Source organism: Dendrobates tinctorius, unplaced genomic scaffold (assembly GCF_039654945.1).
Source record: "Dendrobates tinctorius isolate UK_male_01 unplaced genomic scaffold, ASM3965494v1 ptg000079l, whole genome shotgun sequence".
NCBI lineage: Eukaryota > Metazoa > Chordata > Amphibia > Anura > Dendrobatidae > Dendrobates > Dendrobates tinctorius.
The window spans coordinates 9172281-9192369 of NW_027361747.1; the positions used below are offsets into that span (position 1 = coordinate 9172281).

General features: G+C 45.5%; 2 protein-coding genes across 3 annotated transcripts in view; one reads left to right on the top strand and one right to left on the bottom strand.

Moving 5' to 3' along the window:
* NFXL1 (nuclear transcription factor, X-box binding like 1) overlaps positions 1 to 476 on the bottom strand; it is a 236301-nt gene extending 235825 nt beyond the window's left edge. The window contains exon 1 of one of the 2 annotated variants that reach the window (XM_073583468.1): positions 356 to 476. Coding sequence is in view for 1 of the 2 variants with exons in the window: in XM_073583466.1 (XP_073439567.1) it covers positions 205 to 310 (106 nt within the window). In the remaining variant the exon portion in view is untranslated. Of the gene's footprint in view, positions 1 to 204; positions 334 to 355 lie in introns of those variants that run through there. The other variant, XM_073583466.1, reaches the window with a different exon arrangement.
* LOC141096735 (uncharacterized) lies at positions 15 to 19875 on the top strand. The gene is made up of 3 exons (XM_073583469.1): positions 15 to 150; positions 16391 to 16443; positions 17391 to 19875. Exon 3 carries the CDS (start codon positions 17392 to 17394, stop codon positions 19747 to 19749), a length of 2358 nt encoding a protein of 785 aa, XP_073439570.1. The 5' UTR covers positions 15 to 150; positions 16391 to 16443; position 17391; the 3' UTR covers positions 19750 to 19875.
* The last annotated feature ends 214 nt before the right edge of the window (positions 19876 to 20089 follow it).

The window sequence follows — 20089 nt, forward strand, 5'->3', positions numbered from 1 at the left end:
CAAGGCCCAGCATGCACTGCTCCGTGCACCCTGCGATGACGTGTCTCACGCCCATAGCAAAGCGGCTGGAAGTGCGGCTCCCGTCGTGCACCGCGGCGCAGTGTGTGGAGCCCTTGAGCTGTGTCTGCTACAGGTCTCCCAGTGGCGGCGGTGAGTACAGCGTGCGGACAGTGCTGGGGCCCCGCCGGTACCGGGACACTTTACCGTGGACTCCTGGTTCATGTTGTGCAAAGAGGGATGGGAATCTGCATACATAGCAATTCCTTAAGAGAAGCTTATTGTTGCTGCTTCCTGGAGGCTGACTGCACATTGTTTGGTTTTCGTATCAGATAGAGCATAAGGGGCCATTACCTACCTAACTCCTGTCTGGTCCTGCGGTCACATCAGTCACCTGATCACTGAGGCCAATCACTGGCTGCAGCGGTACAGATCACCACCTAGGGGAATGATTTGCTTTAAGAATCACATCACTAAAACCAGCACATGACCCCTGCAGTGGCTACACTGGTGCCGGTGAGGATTTGAAGGCTGTGCCAGTTTTTAAAGTGAAAATACCTTTAACACGAGTATATAAGTATGGCTCATCATGTGTTACCCAGCTGAAGTGGGGCGATGGGGACCAGACACCGTGAGAGGCTTCCCTGCGTCGTCCCATAGACTATCCTGGCATGGTTAGGCCTGCTCACTGCACATCAGTCCTGCCACAGAATGGGGCGATGGGGACCAGACACCGTGAGAGGCTTCCCTGCGTCGTCCCATAGACTATCCTGCATGGTGAGGCCTGACCACTGCACATCAGTCCTGCCGCAGAGTGGGGTGATGGGGACCAGACACCGTGAGAGGCTTCCATGCGTCGTCCCATAGACTATCCTGGCATGGTGAGGCCTGACCACTGCACATCAGTCCTGCCGCAGAGTGAGGTGATGGGGACCAGACACCGTGAGAGGCTTCCCTGCGTCGTCCCATAGACTATCCTGGCATGGTGAGGCCTGACCACTGCACATCAGTCCTGCCGCAGAGTGGGGTGATGGGGACCAGACACCGTGAGAGGCTTCCATGCGTCGTCCCATAGACTATCCTGGCATGGTGAGGCCTGCCCACTGCACATCAGTCCTGCCACAGAGTGGGGTGATGGGGACCAGACACCGTGAGAGGCTTCCATGCGTCGTCCCATAGACTATCCTGGCATGGTGAGGCCTGCCCACTGCACATCAGTCCTGCCACAGAGTGGGGTGATGGGGACCAGACACCGTGAGAGGCTTCCATGCGTCGTCCCATAGACTATCCTGGCATGGTGAGGCCTGCCCACTGCACATCAGTCCTGCCACAGAGTGGGGTGATGGGGACCAGACACCGTGAGAGGCTTCCATGCGTCGTCCCATAGACTATCCTGGCATGGTGGGGCCTGCCCACTGCACATCAGTCCTGCCGCAGAGTGGGGTGATGGGGACCAGACACCGTGAGAGGCTTCCATGCGTCGTCCCATAGACTATCCTGGCATGGTGAGGCCTGCCCACTGCACATCAGTCCTGCCACAGAGTGGGGTGATGGGGACCAGACACCGTGAGAGGCTTCCATGCGTCGTCCCATAGACTATCCTGGCATGGTGGGGCCTGCCCACTGCACATCAGTCCTGCCGCAGAGTGGGGTGATGGGGACCAGACACCGTGAGAGGCTTCCATGCGTCGTCCCATAGACTATCCTGGCATGGTGAGGCCTGCTCACTGCACATCAGTCCTGCCGCAGAGTGGGGTGATGGGGACCAGACACCGTGAGAGGCTTCCATGCGTCGTCCCATAGACTATCCTGGCATGGTGGGGCCTGCCCACTGCACATCAGTCCTGCCGCAGAGTGGGGTGATGGGGACCAGACACCGTGAGAGGCTTCCATGCGTCGTCCCATAGACTATCCTGGCATGGTGAGGCCTGCCCACTGCACATCAGTCCTGCCACAGAGTGGGGTGATGGGGACCAGACACCACGAGAGGCTTCCCTGCGTCGTCCCATAGACTATCCTGGCATGGTGGGGCCTGCCCACTGCACATCAGTCCTGCCGCAGAGTGGGGTGATGGGGACCAGACACCGTGAGAGGCTTCCATGCGTCGTCCCATAGACTATCCTGGCATGGTGAGGCCTGCCCACTGCACATCAGTCCTGCCGCAGAGTGGGGTGATGGGGACCAGACACCGTGAGAGGCTTCCATGCGTCGTCCCATAGACTATCCTGGCATGGTGGGGCCTGACCACTGCACATCAGTCCTGTCACAGAGTGGGGCGATGGGGACCAGACACCGTGAGAGGCTTCCCTGCGTCGTCCCATAGACTATCCTGGCATGGTGGGGCCTGCCCACTGCACATCAGTCCTGCCACAGAGTGGGGTGATGGGGACCAGACACCACGAGAGGCTTCCCTGCGTCGTCCCATAGACTATCCTGGCATGGTGAGGCCTGACCACTGCACATCAGTCCTGTCACAGAGTGGGGCGATGGGGACCAGACACTGTGAGAGGCTTCCATGCGTCGTCCCATAGACTATCCTGGCATGGTGAGGCCTGCCCACTGCACATCAGTCCTGTCGCATAGTGGGCACTCTGTGGCAGATCTGTCCAGTCAGTTGCTCACCAGATTGTGGGTGCCAGCTATCCAGCTCACGATATAAGGGCAAGTGCACCCACGAGGAGCGAACCCGTAGAGATTTCTGGGAGGAAGATTAATCTTGAAATTCTGGTCTTTTTTTACTTGTCTTTTTTTTTTTGTCAGTTTCCTGAGCTTTTTTTAGCATTTATGTGGCATCTTTCTGTTACTGGCATTTTCCAGACACACTTTTTTTTTTTTAAGCTCCAATCAAGAAAAGATGCCGCTAGACGTGTTTCATGTAAAAACGCTGAAAAAAAAAGCCCGGCCGTCTTTTCTGCATCCCAATTGATTCATATTAAAAAGTGCAGAGCGTCTTCAGGGCAGAAAACTCCGAAAGAAAGGTCCAGTCACTGGTCGTCATTTCTTTTAAAGGGGTTATCCAGGATTAAATCATTTTTTTTCTCTATGGGCCTAAGAGGTAACGGGCAAATAGTTGCTACCTACCTAACTGCCTGTTATGCCCGGTGCTGATCTCTGCCAGCACACAGCGGTCACAGAGCTTTCCATCCGGCAATTTAGCAGCTTTTGCTGACATGCTCTTTTCTCTGCTCTGTCCATAGTGTGTGACAGCTGACGACATGCTGACTGACAGCTGGCTCTCCACTGCTTAACTGCAGGGAGCTGACTGTCAATCAGCATGTTGCCCACAGTCATACCCTTTCAACAGAGCAGCCTGGAAGAAGAAGAGCTTCTCTGTTGATGTGGAGCATCTCTTAGCCAACTCCAAGTACAGCAGACAAGTAATTGCCTCTGTTACTACCTGCCTATTAGTTTTTAGGCCCATAGTGAAGAAAAAAAAAATCTAATATATAAAGCTCAATGTGGGTGTGTGTACGTATATATGTGTGTATGTCCGGGATTAGTATCCGCACCGTCGCAGCTACACAAAATTTGGCACAGTCACACGTCTGGACCCCGAGAGTGCCCGAGGATATGTTGTGAGGCGAAATTTTAACCCCGCGCGTTCCAATTCACCAAACAATTTTGCCCCTATCTAAATAATGGGGGAAAAGTGTGTGTATCAAGCCCCGCCGCTCATTATGATGTCATAATGGTTGACTATGGGATGGCGGATGTGTGATGGGTATATGGACACTGGACTATGGGATGGAGGATATGTATGATGGGTATATGGGCATGGGACTATGGGATGGCGGATATGTATGATGGGTATATGGGCACGGGACTATGGCATGGCGGATATGTATGATGGGTATATGGGCACGGGACTATGGGATGGAGGATATGTATGATGGGTATATGGGCACGGGACTATGGGATGGAGGATATGTATGATGGGTATATGGGCATGGGACTATGGGATGGAGATGTGTGATGGGTATATGGGCACTCGACTATGGGATGGAGGATATGTATGATGGGTATATGGGCATGGGACTATGGGATGGAGATGTGTGATGGGTATATGGGCACTCGACTATGGGATGGAGGATATGTATGATGGGTATATGGGCATGGAACTATGGGATGGAGGATATGTATGATGGGTATATGGGCACTCGACTATGGGATGGAGGATATGTATGATGGGTATATGGGCATGGGACTATGGGATGGAGATGTGTGATGGGGGTATGGGTACTCGACTATGGGATGGAGGATATGTATGATGGGTATATGGGCATGGGACTATGGGATGGAGATGTGTGATGGGTATATGGGCACTCGACTATGTGATGGAGGATATGTATGATGGGTATATGGGCATGGAACTATGGGATGGAGAATATGTATGATGGGTATAAGGGCACGGGCCTATGGGATGGTGGATAATTATAATTTCCTAGAACTAACCACAGATAGTTACTATGCCCGGGCAGCACCGGGCTCTCCAGCTAGTTATATAATATAATAGTGCTGAACAACCCCTTTAACTGCTCGGCAGCTTTAGAAACATAGCCTTACTCAACTTTATGTTGCTACTGATGGATATTAACTATTGAGCTGCTGCTGCAGTCTGAAGGAATACAGAGTTGCATGCTATCCTGTAGACTGTAGCTGTCACTCGATACTAAAAAGTGACCAGTCTTTGCAATTCGCGCCTGCTCACCAGAGTATTCCGATTTTAGGACTTTGTTTTTAATCCTCTATACTGGTCCAGAAATCTGGGCGTTTTTATTTGGTGCTAGATTTTTTTGGTCTTTACAAGGAGGCGTGGCTGACGTGATTCACTGGCGGCATGTCTTTAGGCTACTTTCCATTACACCCCCTTGGAAAGACAAAAAATATTTGCACCAAATGGAACGGACCATTTGCCGGATTGAAAAAAAGCTAATTAAAAAAAAAAAAATACTCGGAGGAGCAACAAAATTAAAATTAGAGCAAAAATTGCCCACTTTTAGGTTTGACAGGTTCTCTTCAAAGATATCCTGGCCGACCCCAACCACTGCAGTAACAGTATGTGCATGAATATTTCTTGGATCCGATAAGGTGTCTGATGTGCCGTACTAACACTGCAATCCTGGCATAACGTCAGCATGGCGGCTCTTCCCTAGGACTAGTTCTTGCTCAGAACCTAGAATTTCTATGAGTTAGTAGAGTTAGTAAAGATCACTTATTTTATAAGCACAGATAATCAGCAGAGCGATCACTGAGGAGGAGAAATCTGTACCCTCACAGTCACGTCAGCCTGGACTATTCATCTACATCTGTATCTACAAAAAAACAACAGGAATTGAAGCTTGAGGGAGATAATTTGCATGTTCCTGGTGCATTCTAGGAAGAGTGAAGAGTCGCCGCAAGTCTGAGGATCTTTGGGTGTAGGTGGATTGAGCTGCTTGAAGGAAATCGTCAAATCGTGCACCACAGAACCTCATTTTCAACATGGAGTTGGAGATTACCCATATGGTGTGCTGCAATGTGTGCTATGTTTACAGACTTGTCAGCAGAAAAGACAAACTTTACATGCCAGATATGCAAGCTGGTGACTGTTAGAGGAAAAGGTGCAAAGTCTTCAGGAGAGAATAGGCTACACTGCAGCTCATCAAAAAAGATGAGGGTTTCCTTGACAGAGCAGAAGAATCTCTTCAGAGTGTTGCAAGAGAAGAGCTTTTCAGTGTTCCTGCAGAAGCTAATGACAGAGTAGAAGTAACTAGTCAGAATGATCCAAGAGAAGCACCTTTCAAAGTACCTGCAGAAGAAGAGAAATGGAATCATGTGACCCAAAGAAGCAGGAGGATGAGGAGGCAGTTAGGACTCATACCGCTGAAGAACCGCTACCAAGCTCTCACGTAGGACAACTATGAAGATGTGCATCAAAAAAGTGCTTTGTTCACAAAGAAAACTCCTGTAAGAAATCAGAAGCATCTTGAGGGAGAAGCAGAAGTGCTGTGGTGAAGAAGAAAAGGAGAGTGGTGGTCATGGGGGATTCCATACTGAGAGGAACAGAAGCCACTATATGCTGACCGAAGATTACCTCACGAGAAGTGCGCGGTCTTCCAGATGCTCAAATCAAAGATGTCTGGTCAAGACTCTAGTGCTACAGATGATCAATTATGTCTACTAATACACGTAGGACCAAATGACAGGAAAAAAGGACCTTGAGACTATATGTAGAGACTGTGAATACATAGGCCGAAAAGTGAAGAAACTGGGAGCGAAGGTAGTCTTCTCATCCATCCTCCCAGTAAATGGACATGGACCGAAAAGATTGAACTGGATTCTACATGTGAACAACTGGTTACGTTGATGGTGCAGTGAGCAGTGTGTTTGCCTTTTTTGACAATGGAGTGAATTACCTGTATGATGGACTCCTTGCTAGAGATGGGTTGCATATTTAGTAGATTCTTTGCTACACTGATCAGGAGATATTTAAATTGCTTTAGAGCAATATGGGATGGGAAATATATGGCCAGAAAAAAATATGCAGCTAATTAATTTTATTGAGAACCCTGCTATTAGAAGTGGAAATAAAGAACAAATTCTGAACGAAAATAGAGGAACAAGAGAAACCGGCTACAAACTAAAATGTGTCTATACAAATGCACAGAGCATGGAAAACAAATAAGGAGAATTGGAGCTGCTAACACAGCAAGGGAGATATGATGTTATAGGCATCACTGAAACTTTGTGGGATGATACACCTACAGTCATGGCCAAAAGTTTTGAGAATGACACAAATATATTTTCACATGATCTGCTGCCCTCTGGTTTTTATGTGTGTTTGTCAGATGTTTTTATCACATACAGAAATATAATTGCAATCATATTATGAGTAACAAAAGGTTATATTGACAGTTAGAATGAGTTAATGCAGCAAGTCAATATTTGCAGTGTTGACCCTTCTTCTTCAGGACCTCAGCAATTCTCCCTGGCATGCTCTCAATCAACTTCTGGATCAAATCCTGACTGATAGCAGTCCATTCTTGCAAAATCAATGCTTTTATTTTGTCTGAATATGAAGGTTTTTGTTTGTCCACCCATCTCTTGATGACTGACCACAAGTTCTCAATGGGATTAAGATCTGGGGAGTTTCCAGGCCATGGTCCCAAAATCTCTGTTTTGTTCCCTGAGCCATTTAGTTAACACCTTTGCTTTATGGCAAGGTGCTCCATGATGTTGAAAAAGGCACTGTTGATCGCCAAACTGCTCTTGGACGGTTGGGAGAAGTTGCTCTTGGAGGACATTATGGTACCATTCTTAATTCACGGCTGTGTTTTTAGGCAAGACTGAGAGAGCCCATTCCCTTGGCTGAGAAGCAACCCCACACATGAATGGTTTCAGGATGCTTGACAGTTGGCATGAGACAAGACTGGTGGTAGCGCTCACCTGGTCTTCTCCGAATAAGCCGTTTTCCAGATGTCCCAAACAATCGAAAAGGGGATTCATCAGAGAAAATGACTTTACCCCAGTCCTCAGCAGTCCACTCCCTGTACCTCTTGCAGAATATCAGTCTGTCCATGATGTTTTTTCTGGAGAGAAGTGGCTTCTTTGCTGCCCTCCTTGAGACCAGGCCTTGCTCCAAGAGTCTCCGCCTCACAGTGCGTGCAAATGCACTCACACCTGCCTGCTGCCATTCCTGAGCAAGCTCTGCACTGCTGGTAGCCCGATCCACAGCTGAAACACTTTTAAGAGACGGTCCTGGCGCTTGCTGGTCTTTCTTGGGCGCCCTGGAGCCTTTTTGGCAACAAGGGAACCTCTCTCCTTGAAGTTCTTGATGATGCGATAGATTGTTGACTGAGGTGCAATCTTTCTAGCTGCGATACTCTTCCCTGTTAGGCCATTTTTGTGCAGTGCAATGATGACTGCACGTGTTTCTTTAGAGATAACCATGGTTAACAGAAGAGAAACAATGATGCCAAGCACCAGCCTCCTTTTAAAGTGTCCAGTGGTGTCATTCTTACTTAATCATGACAGATTGATCTCCAGCCCTGTCCTCATCAATACCCACACCTGTGTTAATGGAGCAATCACTGAAACGATGTTAGCTGGTCCTTTTAAGGCAGGGCTGCAATGATGTTGAAATGTGTTTTGGGGGATAAAGTTAATTTTCTAGGCAAATATTGACTTTGCAAGTAATTGCTGTTAAGCTGATCACTCTTTATAACATTCTGGAGTATATGCAAATTGCCATTAGAAAAAATGAAGCAGTAGACTTTGTAAAAATTAATATTTGTGTCATTCTCAAAACTTTTGGCCATGACTGTAATTGGAATACAAACCTTGAAGACTACAACTTATTTATTAGAAACAAGATTAACAAAAGGGGAGGAGGTATTGCATTGTATGTTAAAACGTATATCTCCTCTGAGATCCAAGCTTCAGAGAATGGTAGCTCTGCAGAAACTGTGTAAGAATGCAAGGCGTGAACAGAAAAACACCTACAATAGTGTCATACTATAGGCCACCTGGACAGACTGAAGATATGGATGAACTTTTCTACATCAGATGTTCTTGAAAAAAATGAGCCTGGAAGATTTTAACTATCTAGATATTTGTTGGGAATTTCAGGCAAAAGTAATGGGTCCAGAAAATTCTTATTTTTTTGCTGACAACTTTGTCTTTCAAAAGGTAGAAGAGAGAACCAGAGCATCTGCAATATTGGACCTAATTCTTACCAACAGGGAGGAAATGGTTGAGGAATGAAAGGTGGCCGGTAATTTAGGTGGGAGCAATCATGCTTTCCCCAAATTTTGGATTACAAGAGGCGGAAGACTAGCGAGGACTCAGAATTTAAAGTTGGACTTGAGAAAGGCAGATTTTAATGGACTAAGAAAGAGGGTAGGTCCCAATGGCTCAACGTTCTAAAGGACAGAAATGTCCAAGGAGGATGGGAGATTGTGCAGTAAATTGAAAGTGGCAACATCGGGTAACAATCCCTAAAAGAAGAAAGAAGCATGAACACAGAACTTAAATACTTGCTGCTAAAAATTGTATATTAATTGTAAAGAAGGGGGGGCATATCGAAAGAAGAATATAATGCTGTTTGCAGTGAATGCACAGCAAGTGTTAGAAGAGATAAAGCCAGTAATGAAGTGAGGCTTGCAAGGGAGACCAAAAGCAATAAAAAAGGATTTGGGGGGGTATGTCAAAAGCAAAACAAAAGTCAAAGATGCTATAGGACTTTTACTGGATGAAAAGGTTGAAATGTTAAAAAATGTTGAGAAGGTTGAACTTTTAATTTCCTATTTTGCATCTGTGTTCTCTAAGAAAGCAAATGTAACATCAACTGATCTTCACAGTGCTATTGAAGGAATAAACAAATCCACACTATCCATAAACAGATGGTGAGGGGAAACTTAGCTAATTTAAATTAATTTAAATCTGGTCCTGATGATTTACATCCTAGGGTGCTAAAAAATTTAATAGAGGAAATTGCAGAACCACTAGTCAGAATCTTTGAAAAATCCTGGAGAACAGAAGTCCCAGAAGATTGGAGAAGGGCAAATGTTGTCCCTATCTTCTAAAAAGTTAAGAAGATGGAGCCAGGATGTCATGCTCACGCCCTGACTGGTGGGCGTGAGCCAGGGGGTTGTGGCCTCACTGTGCCACAAACCAGACTACCCTGGAAGGGGTGTGACTAAGACAGCTGACTTGGTTTTCACTGGAGCCTCTGATGGTGAGGTCAGGCTTGTGCGGCAGGCAGCTGCCAGATGCCACTCCAGGGTGGTGTGTGGCTGTGGCTGCTGATCCCACTTGGAGAGGCAGGGGCACAGCTGAGACACAGGGCAGGCAGGAGTGGTGTATGAAGGAACAGGGAGAGACCTGTTCACACAGCAGGTACTGGTACAGGCAGGAAGGAATGGTGTATGAAGGACCAGGTAGGGACCTGTTCACACGGCAGGTGCGGGTACTGGTACGGTAAAGAAGGGATGGAGTATGAAGGAACAGGTTTGGACCTGTTCACACAGGAGAATTGCAAGGCTGCGGAGAAGAGCTGTAGAGCAGCAAGAGGTTCTGCAGCAGCAGAACCAGAACAAAGCAGAACCGCAGTAGTGCGGAGCACAGGCAGCCTCTATAGTACAGAGCAGGCAGTCGCAAGAGTGCGGAGCACGAGTAGACAGAGGACACAAGGAAAGACACAGCGGGGAAAGAAGCCAAAGACAAGGAGACTGACAGACAGAGGTAGGACAGAGTTCAGACAAGGTAATAGTGCGAGACAAGGTACAGGACCAAGGACACAGGAACCAGAGTAACAGAGGTGCAGAGCAAGGCTAGGAGTAATAGCACAGGGACCAGGATATACTGCCTCCTAGAGGACGTCAAGACAGGTACAAGACAAAGCTAGAACATAGACTAGGAGTCTCTGCTTCCTGGAGGGCAGAGAGACAAGTACAAAGCAAAGCTAGGAGAAAAGCCTCCAGAGAAGGAGAAACACACAGCAAGACCTGGCAGCTCAGTAGCAAGACACTAACTGAGTTAACACATTGCACAGGCAAGGTTCCACTGGGTGAAGCTGCCCTAATTGGGCAGGGACTTATTAGACAGGTGCACCCTGACGCCATAAGAAGCAGAGAGTTCTTGGGCCGCCCCCCTATGCACAGAGCCAGAAAGCATGCAGAGAGCAGACAGGAAGCAGGAGGCACAGAGCATGGAGCTGGCAGCAGAAAGAAATCACAGCATGACCTGGAGCAGTGAGTAAGATGGTGTGCGGGGGATTGGTGGCCATGCAATGATGCCAGCAGGGTTGTTACACAGGAAATTACAGTTCAGTGAGCCTTACTTCTGTACCAGGAAATATCTTTGAACAAATTATTAACCCCTTAATGACCGGAGCTTTTTTGGTTTTGCGTTTTCGTTTTTTGCACCCCTTCTTTCCAGAGCCATAACTTTTTTATTTTTCTGTCAATATGGCCATATGAGGGCTTATTTTTTGCGGGTCGAGTTGTACTTTTCAGCGATACCATTGGTTTTACCATGTCATGTAACAGAAAATGGGGGGAAAAAAAATCCAAGTGTGGTGAAATTGCAAAATAAAGTGCAATCTTACACTTGTTTTTTGTTTGGCTTTTTTGCTAGGTTCACCTAATGCTAAAACTGACCTGCCATTATGATTCTTCAGGTCATTACAAGTTCATAGACCCCAAATATGTCTAGGATCTTTTTTATCGAAGTAGTGAAAAAATTGCGCCATTTTCCGAGACCGGTAGTGTCTCCATTTTTCGTGATCTCTTGTTGGGTGTGGGCTTATTTTTTGCGTGCTGAGCTGACGTTTTTAATGATGCCACTTTTGTGCAGATAAGTTCTTTTGATCGCTCGTTATTGCATTTTAATGCAATGTCGCTGTGACCAAAAAAAGCGTAATTCTGGCGGTTTGATTTTTTTTTTTTACGCTACTCCGTTTAGCGATCAAGTTAATCCTTTTTTATTGATCAGGAGATCCTGAATGCGGCAATAACAAATGTGTAGGTTTGACTTTTTTTTTTTTTTAATTTTGATTGCGGCGAAAGGTGGGTGATTTTGAAATTTTTGTTTTATTTTATATTTTTAAACACTTTTTTTTACTTTTAGCATGCTTCAATAGCCTCCATGGGAGGCTAGAGGCATCCACTACTCGATCGGCTCTGCTACATAGAGGTGATGAACAGTTCACCTTTATATAGCTGAATTACAGCATTGCTATGAGTGCCGACCACAGGGGGGTGCTCATAGCAATCCGTCATCAACAACCATAGAGGTCTCAAGTAGACCTCTGGTTGTGCTGGTAACGCATCGCTGACCCCCAATCACGTATCTGGCGGCTGGAAGTGCTTGTTAAATGCCACTGTCAGTGTTTGACAGCGGCATTTAACTAGTTAATAGGTGCGGATCGCAATTCCGCTAGCACCTTTTGCGGGCACATGTCAGCTATTGAAAAGAGCTGACATGTTGCGGCTTTGAGGTGGGCTTACCGCTGGAGCCCACCACAAAGCGGGGGATACTGCCAGCTGACGTACTATTCCGTCAGCTGGCAGTAAGGGGTTACACAACTTGTATGTTAATTCTTGGATAAGAGTACAGTAATTAACCAGCGCCAGCATGGGTTTGTAGCAAACAAGTCATGCCAGCCTTATCTAATTTCCTTCCATGATGGAATTACTGACTTCGTGGATCAGGGAAATGTGGTAGATATAGTATATCTTGACCTCAAAGCATTTCATAAAGTATTTCATACTATCCTTATTGAAAAAATGACCAAATATGGAATTGACAAGGCTGTGGTTAGATGGATTCATAACTGGCTCAGTGATCGTACTCAAATAGTGGTAATAAATGGTTTCACATCCAATTGGAAGAGTGTTTCAAGTGGGGTACCACAAGGCTGTGTCCTGGCCCTAGTGTTGTTCAACATCTTTCTAAATGATCTAGATAAGAGAACTGAAGGTAAACTAACAAATTTGCAGACTATGCAAAGCTAGGAGGTATAGCTATCACTAGAGAAGACAGAGGATTTACATTTACAGAATGGGAGAATAGAGCTAAGCAACATCATGTGTGAAAGACTTGGGTATACTAATAGATCACAGACTGCATATGAGTCAACAGTGTAATGCAGCAGCAAAAAAAGGCAAACACAGTTCTAGGATGTATTAAGAGAAGCATAGAGTCTAGATCACGTGAAGTAATTATCCCCCTCTACTACTCCTTGGTCAGTCCACATCTAGAATACTGTGTCCAGTTCTGTGCACCACATTTTACAAAAGACATTGAAAAATTGGAGCAAGATCAGAGAAGAGCTACCAAGAAGGTAAGCGGACTGCAAACTATGTCCGACGAGGAACAATTAAAGGATCTGGGAATGTTTAGCTACCAAAAAAAGGCTAAGGGGAGACTTAATAGCTGTCTACAAATATCTGAAGGGATGTCACACTGTAGAATGCTTATCCTTATTCTCATTTGCACATGGAAACATGAGAATCTATGGAATGAAACCTGAGAAGATACGGATTAGATATTAGAAAAAAGTTATTGACAGGGTAATCAATGAGTGGAACAGGCGGCCACGTGAGGTGGTGAGTTCTCTTTCAATGGAAGTCTTCAAACAGAGACTGCGCAGACCTCTGTCTGAAGATGGTTTAATGAATCCTGCATTGAGCAGGGGGTTGGAAACTATGACCCTGGAGGTCCCTTCCAGCTTTAACATTCTATGATTCTACTTAAAGAACAACCTTTAGTTAGGTGGAGAAGTGTAGGGGACAAAGTCAGTAAGCTGCATTTTTAGCTGTAGTAAAAGAAAAATTGTAGGGAATTGCTATTTAAAAGGATTGTGCACTTAGACTGATTTAATTTGTGTTCAACACAGTTTTCATTTTGATGATCATGTATTAGTGACTTTGCTTTAGCTGTTAGAAGTCAAACCCATGCAGAAAGCCCTCCATGGCTTCCATATACTGTAATAGGGCAAGGAAAGAGGGTTAAACTTCATTTTAGCGACTTCCAAACCAGGTGATTTTAGTTTAAAATGACTATTAATTTTTTCAAGTAATGTCCTGAAAACCAGGAAAAAAAAATTAAATTGCAGTGAAAACAATAAATTGTTTTGTCTTTATGGCGTTCATTCTGCTGTAAGAATTACTGTATTTTTCGCTTTATAAGACGCTCCGGATTATAAGACGCACCACAAATTTTGAGGAGAAAAAGAAAAAAATATTTTTTAATAAAATGGTGGTGCCTCTTATAATCCTTGCATCTTATTGCTTACCGGGGTTGGTGGCTGTGGTGTAGCGGGGTCCTAGGCTCGCTGCTGGAGGAGGCAGGCGTGGAGTGATGCTGCAGGCCGCATTCAGGAATGAGGGGGGGCTCCGATGTGTGCCGTTGCTGCTGCAGGGTCTTGTGCTGCTGCCGGGTTTCTCCGCTTGTCCGGCGGTTGCTGGCCGGTGCTGCGGGTGTCTTCGGTGCCCAGCGGTGCGGCGTTGTGTGCCCGTCGATGCCCGGGGCTCTGCCGACATTGTGCGACAGGCCATAGCTCCGGCATTTCCTCGTCTCCCTGTGTGCTGTGGTGCCTGTCAAAAAAAAAAAATGGCCACCGGCGCATGCGCAGATGGGATCTCGGGACCCAGTTCTCGAGAGATGAGATCTGAAATCTCATCTCGAGAGAGCTGTGTCCCGAGATCCCATCTGCGCTCGCGTGGCGGCATTTTTTTTTACCGGCATCACCGCGCACACACAGGGAACCCAGGGAAAATGGCCGCCGGCGCGTTCGCAGATGGGATCTCGGGACCCAGCTCTCGAGAGATGAGATTTCAGATCTCATCTCTTGAGAACTGGGTCCCGAGATCCCATCTACGCACGCGCCGGTGGCCATTTTTTTACCGGCACACAGGGAACCGAGGAAATGCCGGGTCTCTGGCCTGTCGCACAATGTCGGCAGAGCCCCGGGCATCGACGGGCACACAACGCGTCATCGGAGACAACCGCAGCACCGGCCAGCAACCGCCGGACGCCTTCGATCACAGCCTAGGTAAGGTATGTCCGCTTTGTAAGACGCACCCCCGTTTTCCCCCCAAATTTGGGGGGAAAAAAGTGCGTCTTACAAAGCGGAAAATACGGTAACCTTGCACCATGATTTGTCAGATCATTATGATTATTGCTAGATCAGACTTGTATAGTTTTGTTTTTGTAAGTGGTAAATAAAAATGTTATATAGATAAAAGTATGATTTTTTTATATATGCAGTGATACCAATTATGCTTGAGGTATTGTTGTTTTTAATCTGTGGAGAAGAGTAGTAATTTTATTTTGATTCATTGTTTTTTTTTTTTCTCCTTTTATATTAATTGAAATTTTTTTTTTTTTTTTTTTAACTCTTAGGCTGTGTGCCCCGTAGCGATTTTTAGGCATTTTTGCCGCGATTTTCGGCGCGAAAACGTTTAAAAATCGTGTACAGAACACCCCCCATGCATTCCTATGGCATTCCGCACATGCTGTGCTAATGCTGCGCTTTTTTCCGTGGCGGAATCGCATCGCGGAAAAAATCACAGAATGCTCATTCTTTTGTGCGGAATCGCAAAGAATTGCCACAATTCCGCACCCATAGGAATGCATGAGAATCGCTTACTTCCCGCATGTGGCTAGGCCCACCATGCGGGAAGTTAAGCGTCTCATGTGCGGTTGGTACCCATGGTGTGGAGGAGAGGACACAGTCCTCCAGGCCCTGGGTACCATACCCCTGTAAAAAAAAGAATAAAAAATAAAAAATCGGGGTATATTTACCTTCCGGCGTCCCGTACTGCATTCCCGGCCTAGCGTTCCCAGTAATGCCTTGCGGCAAGGCCCTGTGATGACGTACTCTCGCGTGACTCTAGCGGTCTCGCGAGATCGCTATAGCAACGCGAGACTACGTCATCACAGGTCTCGCAAGGCATTACTGGGAACGCTGTGGCCCGGGATGGCAGCGCGGGACGCCGGAAGGTAAATATACCCCGATTTTTTTTTATTTTTTTTAGCATTTTAACATTCTATCTTTTACTACTGATGCCGCATAGGCGGCCTCAATAGTAAAAAGCTGCTCACACTTGTCAAACACTATGTTTTACGAGTGTGACCAACCTGTCAATCACTTTCCAAGCGACGCTTCAAATCGCTTGGAAAGTGCTTGAATATCGCACGCGAAAATCGCGGCAAAATCGCGATCATAATCGCGGTGACATCGCGCGGAAAAAAACGCGCGATTTCTGGGAAGGAGTCCGGTTTTTAGTGTCCGGAATAAAACGCTACGTGGGCACATAGCCTTAAGAGGACTAGCTTAATTAGCCTTTTAGGTCCCTTTATGCTATAGCAAACCATCAAACCACTGGTACCCTATGATTGTGTCTGTGTGGGAAGGGATATTGGAGCCCGCGTGCACTGGCAATTGTGCCATTTTTATTGCATTGATTAGACCCTTTAATAGCAGCGATCAGAGCTAACTGCAGTCACTGCTATTTCCAGAGAAGCTGGCTGTGTAACATAGTTGCTATCTGCCGGGTATTGTGCTGGCATCGCAGCCGAGGCCCTAGCGCACTCCACAAATTTGCATGTGATGCATTATTATGTCACACCTTGTGAAGGAGTGAAAAAGAATTTGCCTTCCAAATATTCTGTAACTCCTAATAATTTATAGCCGGTCACCTGGGGAAGTGCGCTTAGAGGGGCAATCGTAACAAAGGACTTCCCAAACCAACTGTTGTATTCCTAATAATATGAAGACCAAAGATCATTTCGTCATGTATGACCAGCGGGTGCTTTACCTGCACAGCTTCACCCAATGTGACCAAAGACTCGTGGGTTAATTATGCAATGGATGGATATCATTTCTCTTTTTATTTTTTATTTTCAGGGCTCTTGGCTTCCACTGAAAAGTTATTGAAACCCTTCTCTTTGTGTAAAAAGGTAGGTTTGTGGGCAACATTATATTTTTTTCCATTTATGAATATTTCTTGTTTTTTACCCCAAACTCCAAAGTACATATATATATATGGTAATTAGTTATCTGACTTTACATTCATTATGTGCCATCAAACATTTATTATAAAGGTGTTTATACTTTTTTTTTCCAACAACCTTTTCCTGAATACAGTTCTTGCAATAATTGGACTGTTGTCCCCTAGTGAGTTTGGCAGAGAGCTGAATTTCTAAGAAAAGTCTTGACTGGCTGCTACAGGCTTAAAGCGGTTGTCCACCACTTTAGCATTCATGAGCTATCCTTAGTATAGGTCATCAATATCTGATCGGTCAAGGTCTGGCACAGTCACCGATCAGCTGTTCCCGATGGCGGCGGCTGCCTGCCGGAAATGCTCGCTTACGGAGCTGGGCATCTTCTGATATTGGTCAAGACTGGCTACTACACACCCGCATCCCATTGATTTGAATACGAGGCAGATTAGTATCTATTGCAGCCACTATCAAAAGACGGGCAGCTCTGCAAGTGAGTACTTCTGGCCACTGCCACCAAGAACATCTGATTGGCGGGGTGCCAGATGTCGGACCCTGACCGATCAGACATTGGTGACCTACCTAAGGATACCTCTTTAATGTAGTATGATGTGACTGTTCAAATGGGAGCCTATTTTACAGAGCTGCTGACCAATAAAGGAGGGGTGGAGACAGAGGTGAAGGGAATCCTGAGTATGTCATCCTCAAATCCCATGAGTTTTGGACATTTCTGTCCCCCATTTTTTGTGACTTGTACACATGCGTGTTGTTTGGTGTCAACACTGAAAGTGCTAGAGATATTTTGCAGGTTTGCATTTCTAATTTCAAGTGTAGCTACACTTACCAGAGCACACAAACCTATTTAGTAGCATTTACAATAAATATTTTTTTTTCTTGGCCTACAGGATGCCAGCATGCATGGTGAAGGGATGTCCTTCTGGTGGGCGACATCATGAAGAAGGGGTTACCCTTCACGTGTTTCCCAAGAACAAAGAGATGATCAAATGTTGGCTGGCACAAACCGGACAGAATTTCGGTGATCTTGATGAATTTGCAGAGAAAGTACTTGAAGGAAAAAAATCAGACAAATATCGAATGTGCTCTAAACATTTCTCTCCAGGCTCCTATGTCGTAGCTGAAGGCTGGAGAAAAGCTTTAAGAAAAGATGCCATCCCTACCATTTTTGATATCCTCCCATCCCCGGCTCTCCCATCCTTCCAGAAACGACCATTCAAGAGACAGAGGTTGGAAGATTCAGTTACTCCAATGCTGATGACTGTTTATGAAGATCCTGGTCCTTCTTCTGGTTTTTGTTATCATTGTGGGCAAAGGATTCTTGCAAATACCACAATGAGATCTATTGGGGTGGGAACTGATTTTTATGTGTGGAGGAAGGATTGCTTTACCCAGTCAGACCCTAAAATGGGCTGCAGAAATGTATCTACAGAAACAAAGCTGAAAAGGTATCACAAGCGAGTACAATGTAGGATACGAGTGAAAACCTCAAACTCTGATTTGTCACCGATTCCTCTTGAAAACTCTGTAGATGAAGGTTCTCCTGTGTTACAATATGTTGTCCCATCACATGATTATCAAACCCAAATCTCCGAATCTGAAAGTCAGCAAACGAATTACAGCGAACCTGAATCCACAGATGGAGAAGTATCTCCCACTCCAGGTGTCTTCCAGTTTACATCTGAAACTTCTTTATCAATGGATATTGACTCTAATCATTTCAGCAAGAAACATGAAATTGACTCCACCTTCCTACCCTCCAAAGAGTTTTCCACAGAGCCCGAAGAAATGTATAACTGTGATCCAGATTTACGTGAAGTTGGCCTTACGTCAAGCCAAAGCGATCCCATAAAGGAACAGAAATTCATGGTATTTGAAAGCTGTCTTGATGCCCTGATCTATAAAGTACCTTGTCAATATCAAGGACGATGTTGGAAAGCAATAAGAGAAATAGAGAAAAAAAGGATTGGGTCTTTTATAAGCATCTATGTAACATGTATAGATAGTCACTACTACTGTCTATGGGAAAGCCAACCCAAAATTGGGCATGTGCCAGTAGGAAATCTCCTTCTGTCTTCTGCAGTATTGTGCAGTGGGTCATCTTTTATGAAGACACAGCACTTGTTCGGTTTGCTCGGACTTTTGAATATCAGTAAAGTCACATACTTTAAGAACCAGGTGCAATATTTATTTCCCTCTATAAATCAACAGTGGAAAGAAGAGCAGAGAAAAAACTTCAAAATGTTGGCTGCAAATCCTGTGTGTTTGACTGGTGACAGCAAATATTATTTCCCCGGTGACAGCACTAAATATTGCGTATACACCATGATGGATGCAATATCTAAAAAGATGATTGGTTTTCATATTGAACGAGTAAGGGCTGCAGTGCCATCTTCCTCTTTGGAAAAACGAGCTTGCAAAAAGGTCCTCCGGAACCTGCTCGATCAAAAACTGCACGTGAAGATGGTATGCACAGCACGTCGCATTGGCTTAAGAAAAATGATAAAACGGGAATTTTCTACTATTATTCATCAAGTTGATGCTTGGCAGTTGGCCAAGTCTGTGGGTAAGAAAATAGAACGAGCAAGTCGTAAAAAGAATTGTTCGGCTTTATCATCATGGGTCAGCCCCATCAAGTCACACCTTTGGTGGTGCGTCAGAACCAGTGATGAGAAACCAGAGGTCTTGGTGCAGAAATGGAATTCTCTATTGCATCATGTAGTGAACACACATTCATGGCAAGCAAGGAATGGATATGAACATTGCCGGCATGATCACATCCCACAGGATGCCTGTCGCCGTCGAAAATGGCTCTGTAAGGGAGGCAACGCGCACAACTACCTTAAGACAATAGTGCTCAATAAAAAGCTTCAGAAAGACCTCAGACATATGTGTCAGTTGTGCAACAGCACTGAGCTTGAGGTCTACCATGGTGCTACTTCAAAATACCAACCCAAAAGAGACCCCTTTTTTGTTGAAGACTTAGTGGCAAGAACCCAGTTAGCGATATTGGATCACAACAACAATGTTAAGCATATACAGGCGATGGTGAGGCACGCAACAAACACATGTGATCCTTTGTATACCCAAAGGATTTGTAATGTAGAGAACATTGCACGAAAACACTGGTTTCAGAGAACGCTGTACGAGGCGAGCAACCATGAATTTTTATTTGCAATTATGAGAGATGTCTTAGTGTTCGCAAGTAGAAGTCAGCACACAGACGTCCCTATAGGGGTTAGGACTTAGCTTCCTTGCCAAAAAAAGCCATTCAGATCTGACTGAGTCACATTCAAGGATGTGTTATATTCTCTTTACAGCTTTTGTACGGTTTTTATTTCTATTTTTTTATGAATTAACTGTTAGTTTATTACAGTTGGTCAATGTGAATCTGTCATGTCCAGAAATACTATTTATCTGCAGATATGAGAGTAATCTGAAGGTAAATAACATTTAAAGTCCTGACTGCCTTACCGTAAGTGCGGATACAGGAAGAAAATGAACTCGTGTCCACCCTGTGACCACTTATTTACAGTTATAGGGGTGATGCAGGCAGCAATTAGAGTCGCCGCTTACTTTACAGTGTGCA